Source organism: Odontomachus brunneus, unplaced genomic scaffold (assembly GCF_010583005.1).
Source record: "Odontomachus brunneus isolate Ranch 3 - 2012 unplaced genomic scaffold, Obru_v1 Obru_scaffold_039, whole genome shotgun sequence".
Classification (NCBI taxonomy): Eukaryota; Metazoa; Arthropoda; class Insecta; order Hymenoptera; family Formicidae; genus Odontomachus; species Odontomachus brunneus.
The window spans coordinates 1,427,448-1,437,212 of NW_022639489.1; the positions used below are offsets into that span (position 1 = coordinate 1,427,448).

Here is a 9,765-nt window from a genome sequence, read left to right on the forward strand (position 1 = left end):
GAGAGTGAGTGAGTGAGAGAGAGGGGGGAGAGGGGGAGGGAGAGAGGGAGGGAGGGAAGGAGGGAGGGAGGGAGAGAAGGAGATGTTCGTCAAGGTCCACCCTGGCGCTGGTTATTTCGACTACGACGAATTTCGGTCACCTGACGAGTCGTCGCAGCGCTGCTGACCACTTCGGTTGCCAAGCGATCGTACGCCGCTTAGCTCCATGATCGCGTGCAGTTGGTCGGACACGATCCTCAGGTGATTCTCGATCTCGCTCGGTAGCTGCTTCAGGGCGAGCAACTGCCGCTGTACGTTCTCCAGCTGCTGCTCGAGGCTAATCTCGGTAGTCACCAGCTCCTTGATCTTCTCGCTGTCGAACACCTCGCCAGCTGAATCCGTCGTCTGCCTCCCGGAGACGCTCGAATCCTCCCCGGCGGCTGTCTCGTCCTGCGTGGGTGTCGCCCTGCGACACTCGGAATCGTAATCTTCCTCCTCGTTGCGCGCGCCCTCGGATCCCTCGTCTGTTTTGCTCTCGTTCGGCTCGTTCTTCTCCTCTCCCGCTACCTAAATCAGAAGACACGCGAGGATTTCAGCGAGAAAACTTGGAGAACTTTCCTGCGAAATGGCTTATTCTTGCGGAAGCGAAATATTAGCCGAAATTGTAAACACTCATGAGGTGTCTGGACTATTTCTTACTATATATTGTAGGGAATTTTTTATAGTAAAAATTACTATAAAATCCTAGCAACTGATATCCTGGCAACTGATATTATGCTGTAATTTATTGATCTTTCGATTTGCATCACTTTTATTTTAGGGATTGAGGTCTACTATTGAGACACTTACTATGTTCTACAAACTCTATTGGCAGTCTATTAGAAAACAATTACCAGGAGACAAGTTAAAAAGTTGAACAGAATTTTATATGAAAAAGCGAAATTGTTATAATTTTCCCGTTGTAAAAGATTCCAATTTTTCAAAAGTCTGATACCTCTATGGACTTTGATATAGCGCACAATTAAAAGCTTCTTCCTCGAGTTACAATACAATTTTTAGCGCGTGAAGGATTTTGAACGATTGTCATTGCCGCTAACTTTCGATTAGTTGCATCTAACAAGTACTCTCTCATTTGTCGCATTTACTTTGTACATACTTCGACAATGATGTGTACACTCATGAACAGAAAGGTTGTCTGTAGCTTTTGGAGTGAGTTCATGAACTCTGCCATTGAGAATCCTCCCCTTGAACAAGACGAAGAGTTAAACAAGCTCTCCTCAAAGATTATGGACAAGCTTTTTGTCTACAAGTGTATGCGAAGAGAGTGAGTGGTGGTGAAGCACATAACACTCATAAGGCGCACATGCAACAATCCGTGCGAGGGAACTCACCGTGCACTCTTCTGTCGGGCTGTTGGCTGGCCATACATGTTATAGCTTGGGCTATTCAATTTTTATTTTTCAAGTCTTGTTAAGAAATTACCACATTGTATTAGATCACTAGTGTCTACACGGAATTACGCATTGATACGTTCCGTGCCGGATTTCCGCTGATTTTCCACGCCGTATGAATCCAATGTGTCCCAGTAATAACTACATATAGTTATATATAGGGTGTTCTATTCTAAATGAAACATGCTAATAATTCCGAAGTTACATGTTATTGTGAAAACAAATTTCACAATAACATAAGTTTTTGAGTTTCAGGAGGAACATATCATAGTATTATTGGTTTGACCGTGCGTCACGGACTCTCTCTCTCTCTTTTCAAGATCTGTTTGAGTTTTTTAAATGGAATCGTATGATTTTTTTTACACAAATCGATATACTCAGAGTTATTCTGCGTATAAAAATACTCGAGTAAAATCATGGAAAAATGAATATTTTCCGAGATATTTTATCCTGATACTTTTTTATGTAAAGTATGAAATATTTCGTGAAATATCCGGAGTTATAAGTGTGCACCATATTTAAACATCATACATGACTTTATGAAAAGTATTTTAAGATAATGTTACATTTAATAGACAAACAAAAACATCAAACGGCCTGGGCGGAATGTTCAAGGTGGGACACGTGACAAAATATGCGACTCGGGTGGCAAGGAATGTGTTAATCATTCGGCAAATAAAGAAAATCGTACGTTTTTTCAACATTAAATATTCACCTACCTTTCCAGAACTAAAATCTCCGACCATGTGTATAATTTTCCTCCTTTTTCATTTCGTTTGACAAGACTGAATAAATTGAAAGTAGTCACTGAGAAAAAAAATATCTAAGAAAAAGTAAATATTTATTTGGTGAGTACACTATCTATGTAACACAACATACTTACACTAATATAAAATACTTTTTAAATAAAAAAATACACATTTTTTTTAAATCTAAAGAAACCTTAGTTTTTCATAAAACAATTATTTATTCTATTTAAATAAAAGAATCTAAATTTAAATAAATATGTTGTTAATACCCATCAAATGAATATTTGCTAATTTTCAGTGAGTCTTTAATACTTTAATTTACAGTTAAATTGTCAATATATGTCAACACGTAAGGAAGGGGAGGTTCGAGTACAAATAATCAGTTTCAACAACTTAATTATCTAGTACCTTTAATCACATTTCACATAATTGGAGGATCAGCATGGAGAAGTTAATTACATTTTCGGGTCGGTCTTTGCTACCTCCACATCCCGGTTATTATCGCCGTACGATAAAGTCACTCTGGCAACTCGTTCTAATAACGAAGAAACAGACAGCATGCTACACCTAGTTACACTGGGGATGAAGTTCGAACGCACGTTCTCATACGTTTTGATACGGTGATATTTCATCAAAGCACTAATCAACTCTCATACGTTTTGATACGGTGATATTTCATCAAAGCACTAATCAAAGTTCTAATTAGAAGTAAACCTAATAAACATTAAATAATAAAATACTAATAAAGTATTAGTAAGAACTGGTATTTTATTAAATAATAGTTTTGGGATTAATATAGAAATCTTCTCCTACAGAATACACATTTCCTTTGTGTATGGATATATTTCTTTCTGTTTGAAAGATATCTTGTTCAACATCTAAGTATTCCTATCGGGAGAACCTTTGGATCAATCTGAGGAAACTGTACACACACAGAAAAGTACCATTCTACTGCTAAGAAAGAGGATTACTCAGTTTACCTTTCTTCTTTTGAGCAATGGTTGTCTTCAACATTTTTTTCGATAATATAGTTTCAAAATATACTTATCCCAAATTCTCGAAAAGCTCATTTTTTTTGTCACGTATTTAAAAGAAGAACTTATTCTCTTCACAAGAATATTGTAAATTTTGAAATTGATTCGACTGTATGTAGTAAGTAAGTATGTGACAAATTTTTGTCTTAATTGAATATTCTTCATTGAAATGTGCTAAACTTACCAGGAATTTAGAATTTAGAATGTGCTCTGAATAAATCTGATGGGTTTGTGATGAACTTATGATGCATATGATTAGAAAATCCCAACAACCTGGTTACATCGCGCGTTAAGGTCCACGCTGCCGGTTAGTGTACACGTCAAGATCGCGATGTAATGCATAAAGAGATCTGGCACATCGATTAGGATCGTTCCAAGAGACGTTCGTTTCTAAATATAATCGCGTGGTCGTGGACGTCGCGCGCCAAGCTCCAAGGTAACGGGTTAACGCGTCGTTTTGGTCGAGAAAACGCTCCGTTTCCTATCGACCATGATCGTTCAGTCGTACCGGTTGATCTGCATCGAAATCGAGCGCGGATGCCTGGATGGACGGACGGCTACTTGTACAAGTAAAGGAGGACGATCGAGGTGCACGGCACAAAGGCGTAAGCCACTAGTCTCGTGAAGTCGACACCGATGCGATTCGTGAGACCTTGATAAAGGATTGTCGGCACGAACGACAGCCTGCGACCGTCGCGCTCGGCCTCGGACTCGATTTTCCCCATGTAGACCCCCGCGCATTCCGCGCCTTCCTCGCTGATCCTAAGCGAGAACCAAGGTAGGTTCACACACATACTCTTCAATCCGTCCCACCAGATGGGTGCTGTGCACGAGGCGTCCCTCTTGGACGACCTAGACAGCCTCCTGCTCCTACGATGGAACACCTCGTTGGAGACGTAGTCGCCAGTCGAGCGAAGGAGGCTCGACAACGCGCCGTTCTCCACTCCCGTGTCCTTGGACAGCCTCCTGGAGAGCCTCCTGCTGCCGCGATGGAAGACCTCGGCGGAGATGTAATCCTCGGTCGACTGCAGGAACTTGGAGAGAGCGTCGCTCTCTTTGCGGACAATGTCCACGGACTTGCGGGGCTTGGAGAGCCTCCTGCTGCCGCGATGAAACACTTCGGCGGAGATGTAATCCTCGGTCGACTGTAGGAGCTTGGAGAAGGCGTCCTTGTTCACCCCAGCCATGGTGTCTATGGATCTGCGCGGTCTCGAGAGCCTCCTGCTGCCGCGATGGAAGACTTCAGCGGAGATGTAGTCTTCAGTTGACTGCAGGAGTCGTGAAAACGCGTGTTCCTCTTCGGCAGTCTTGTCTGCGGCTTGGAGCGAGCCGAAGTCCTCGTGGGAGCCTTCCTCCGGCGAGACTGGATCGCCGTCGCACTTGAGAACATTGCCGTCACTGCCGTCGGTCTCCTCTTTATTTGGGACTGAAGTATTAGAGGCGCCAGCGACAGCAAAACGGCCTTCTTCTTCGGAGGATTCAACACCGCGGGCACTCGGGTCCATTCTCAGTTCGCCCGCGACTGAATCGTCGAGAGTGCAAGAGGAGATAACGGCGGCAGGTTGCCTTTGCGACGAGCACGACGGTCCGTCCACCAGCCACTCGGAGACCTTGGAGCAAACATATTTGGCGAGTAGCTCGAGGATCTTGAGATTCTTGCAAACGAGTCGTTCGAAGTACCGAGCTCGCGCGCCACGTTTCGCCCTCAGCGACCTGGAGATCGCGAAGAGCTTGCTATCCAGGCTGTTCTTCGCGCGATCGAGCAGGCTCGCCAGCGTGCATCTCAGACGCAGATTCTGCCGGTGCAGGCACTTCTCCACGTAACGACCTCTCGTCCTCGTGGACTTGGGCTCGTCCTTCTGCGCGCTGCCGACTTCTCGATCACCAACGACGAGACAGGTCTCTTTGACGCATTGGAGAACAGGGACGATGTTTTTCTGGAGCACGTGCTCCAAGTAACGGCCCTTCAGACTCAGACGTCGTCCGCGCACCTCCGGCGCTTCGCACGACTCCGTAGCATCTCGCTTCCGCAGGAACTGGAACATTGTTATCAGCAGGGATATCAGACGGGCGCTTTCACGCCTCAGAAACGTCGCCAAGTATCTTCCCCTCGTCCCGGTGCGCTTCGAGACGACCGCGCGAGTCTTCCTCGCTCGCGGGGTCTCCGGACAGAAGCGTTGGCCGAAGATGCTGACGTTTCTAAGGAGAATCCTCTCCGCGTAGTGCGCTCGCGCGCATTTGCTCGGTCTCGTCGCAGCCTTCCTGGGGAACTTGCTGGCAAGCGCTAGATGGGGACTCGGTTTCGCGTGGAGGAACTGCGAATTACAGATAGGGGACGCGACAAGGTTCGGCTGAACCTCTAGAAGGCGACTTTCGTTCATGTCGGGCTCCGGAAAACGCGAGGACAACGAGTCGTCGGTAGTGTCTAAGGTCAGGGTGGAATACGAAGGATTCGGGTCGATTCCGGGAGAATCTTCCTCGAGGTTGTTCCCCGTTTCATGCATCTTTACCTCGCACGATGGCTCAGGTGTCCTGGGAATCTCTGGCTCTGCCGGTTCAGGTGTCCTGGCAATTTCGGATCCTGGCGGCAGCAGACCCTTCTCCACGAGACGCGCGATTACCGTCTTCCTGTCCTGTTTCTTGATTACGACCTTGTAGGTCTCGCCGTCGTCTTCTTCAGGCAGCTGATTCTTTGGTTTCGGCACCGGTCGCTGCGGCTTTTGCAGGAAGGTCGAGGTGCGCTTCAGCTCCTGTATCCGCTCAGGCTCCGCTATCGCGATGTGCTGCAGCTCCTCCAGCACCTTGGAGCCCTTCAAGATCGACGCGCGCGGGCGTAGCTTCTTGAAGTTCACTCTGTCGATTGCGTGAAGCAGAAAAGACTAGTTATACGTATTCTCTGAATTTTTTCGAGTGAAATTTCGTTTGAAGAAACGGAGTGACGGTCGAACCATTCGAGCGAGTTTTCTCTCATAGAAAGGAAATCTCTCACTTAGAATTGTCGAGTCACAGTTTTATTCGGAACTGAAGAGTGAATCTGACATGTTCTATTGTCACACGAAAGCAAACTCACTCCAATCGATTAAAACGGTCGCTATGTATTAAAAGTACAATTTAAATTTAACTGTTCGCATGCAATGTTGAGTTGAGACCCGAACGAATATCCGATCGTTCAGTAACTTTTGCAAAGGATCCGAGGAAATTTCAAAGTAGCGCGAATCTGTTTGCAGATTTTGATGTTATTGTGTTACTGTTTTATAGCTGAAATTTTTTAAGAGGATATCTACTTGCTTTCAATGAGACCTTACTTAAAAGAATTTAAGGAGTTTCATGTACTTAACGTATTCAAAGATTACCAAATTTTGAAGATATAAGAAAAATGACCTACATATTCACAGATTTGACTTTAAGTATCGATTTTGAATTAATCGTATTATTTTTTTCTAAATATTTCCAGAATTCTCCACAAGTATGAATTGTTATCCAGAATTCTTGAAGTAGCCGTGATCTCAATTCGAGAGGCCGAACGACACTCAGGACGCTTTCGATTAATCGCCGGGAAAATCCTCGGCGAAGATTTCGTAAATTAGAAAGACCGCCAGGGGAAAGCGCACCGACAATCCCGTCGTGCAATTTCACCGGCGATGACGAATCGAGGCGATCGTGAAAATGTACCCCAATAATCCTTGATCGGACAGAAGTTCCTCCTCCTCGAGGATCAGCTGCGCGATCTCGTCATCCGTGAGATTTTTGTTCGGCACGATTTCACTGTCGACGTCCACCGGTTTCTCCTCCGCGAGCTTCTCTTCCTCTCGCCTGACCTCGTCTTCGGCGGACGCTATTTGCTCGACGGTCTCCTCTTCGTATCGCTCGATCACTGTCTCCTCCTTCAAGATCTGTTCTGGGAAGAGCGGCGGTAAGTCTGCAAGCTAATAAGCAGGCCCGCCGTCATCATCGCTGCCACTTTCTCTGGTACCATATTTCTCTAAATGTCATGCAAATTCAAGATCAAAGATTTCCCTCAACGAGCACGAAATTCCATCCCGCGAAACGAAAAGGGATCTTTCACTTCCGGAGGTATTTGCAATTACGAGGAATGTACCGAAATCGTGGATCGTCTCTTACGAATAATGCGTTCGAATCTGAACGCGTATCTGATTAATTGACACGAGTCAGCCATAACAAGTCGTTTGCTCGTTTTCATTATTCCACGACGTGGCACAAAACTTTCGAGTTTCCTCTTTATCATTGCAAAAAAAAGGGATCACCGCAAAACCAAATAGATTTCAAACCGTACACTCTAAATCCTCTTGTTTCTCAAAGCAAGGAAAAATAACGAGGAACATCAATTAAGGAGGTTACAAGGCTCATGTTTTCAGTGGTACATCAAAGTCTTTAATATCACAGTGTAGCTTTTTTAAAATTCTAATTTTACTTTACAAAAGATTAAAAGTAGAAATAAAAAATGGCACGCCAACTCTAAAGAATAGGTGTAAAAAGTCTCAACTTTAGCTTCAACTGCTTCAATTCTCGAATGGTCAACCTTATTCTAATTGCCCGCGAGCAGTTAGATAATACTTCAATTTATATGTGGTGCAAGTCTCAACGAGTTCCTAATCAAGTCATCTCGCCTCGCAACCACCTCAAGGGCTCCATCGAATCAATTAGGTCACCAATGGACAAAACAAGAAAAATCAGTTCAGTCTTGCTTGGCGTGGCGCGGGAAAGAATACTCGACCAACTGTCTTTCCCCTTCCCCACGAGCTTCCAATTTCCGAAATGGTTCGCGAGGACAATCTTCCCGTTGGAGCGAACGCCGGCGGGAAATCCGAGCGTGTCGCGGACGGCACGTGGAGAAAAAGTCGCGCAATCCTGGTCAGCGACGAGGAGAGCAGTGTCGGGGATGCTGTTTACCTTTCGGCTCGCGGATACTCACGGCGATCTTATATGGAACGATGTTCTCTTCCGATATCGCCTCGGCGGCCTTTCGTGCCTCTTCCTCTCTGCGCAAGCAACACACAGCGACCAAGAAGAAAATAGGACTTTCTCCGGCGAGCTACGCGGCGGCTGATGCGCCGACCGGCTCGGCTCAAATTATGCACTCTCGGCTGCTCGAATTATGCGCGGACGCGGGTGCACCGAGCGCGCGATTCCGACGATTTGCTTTTAGGACGCGCACCGCGAAACGCCGCGGCCGATATCCCAAATGCGAGAACGAGAGAGAGAGAGAGAGAGAGAGAGGGTGGGAGAGAGAGAAAGAGAGAAAGAGAGAAGGCGGCATGGAAACGGCGTGCAACGGGGGAGAAACGGCCGAGCGATAAAATCGCCGACCAATGATAAACAGGTCTCTCATTCTGGGTCACCTATTTATAGGTTTTCGCAATACATTGCCACATAGGTAGAGCTTATACGGCGACGACAGTGGATATTCTTACCCCCGTCGGCGCGTTATTATCGAGAGATATGCCCGGCGATGAATGACGCGCGCGCGCCGCGTGCACCGCGTCATTAGGCGCGAGATCCGCGGGTGAGACCGACTCCCCCAATTAATCTGTTGATGACCTTCGGCTGTATTACGCCGAAACCGAATCTCCGTGTTCGATGCGATCGCAAGTCGGACGCGAGAGCCGCGCCGGTTCGGCCGCACTTCCGCCCTCCCGCACGGAACGGTTCCTCCGTTGTGTATCTTCATCACGCAGACGAAGTGTCTGTTTCGTAATGGAGATGTGCAACGGCGGCGATGCACATTGGCTGCCAATGCTGCTTCAATCGATCGACTTGAAAATAGAGTTGCCATTCGCATAACTGTCGTGCGTGGGTTTCGTTAACCAATCTGCGTTCTATTAATAACGAGATGTTAAGGAGAGGCTTCGGATGGTCAAAAAGTGGCAGGTTTTCGCGAATTTTTTTTCAAAGAAACGGACAGAGATACCAATATAGGCTCTTGACCATGTTATTTGTCGTCTGTTTTAAGTATGAAAGGATTATTTAAAAGAATGGAAATTCCGTTCAGGTTTTCCATCAGGTTTCTTCCGAAGTACGAAAAGCATGGATAACAAAGTTTCAATTTTTTTAAATAAAGAAATGATTTTTTATACTTAAAACAATGATAAATAGAGTATGATCGAATATATATATATATATATATATATATATATATATATATATATATATATATACAGGGTGTCTCACACTCTTCTCCGGACATTTTGTGGGGACGTAGAACAGATTGAGGTAAACATAAAAGTCCTGTACCGTTTTGCGATATTCGCATTAATTATCGAGATATTAATTATAGAAAATTTGTGAATGATCCTGCAGGATATGGTAAATGAATTATAATAGCGATGACTACCATCGTGTACTTACATTTTAGGCCAAATTGAAGAAAAAAGTCCTCTACCATTTTGCAAATAATCACATAGATTTTTAATTATTAATTAAAGAAGATAGTGCATTATCACACAAAATCGTGCAATAATCTTCATTAACTAATAATTAAAAATCTATGTGATTATTTGGAAAATGGTAGAGAACTTTTTTGTTCAATTTGAC

General features: G+C 44.9%; 1 protein-coding gene across 1 annotated transcript in view; it reads right to left on the reverse strand.

Annotated features, from left to right (window-relative positions):
• The window catches only part of LOC116844050 (titin), a 21,575-nt gene that overhangs the window by 7,388 nt on the left and 4,422 nt on the right, over positions 1-9,765 (reverse strand). The window contains exons 4-7 of the mRNA XM_032815138.1: positions 8,147-8,213; positions 6,886-7,139; positions 5,724-6,066; positions 141-546 (exon numbers count right to left, since the gene is read on the reverse strand). Of these exons, the coding sequence (XP_032671029.1) occupies positions 141-546; positions 5,724-6,066; positions 6,886-7,139; positions 8,147-8,213 (1,070 nt within the window). The remainder of the gene's footprint in view (positions 1-140; positions 547-5,723; positions 6,067-6,885; positions 7,140-8,146; positions 8,214-9,765) is intronic.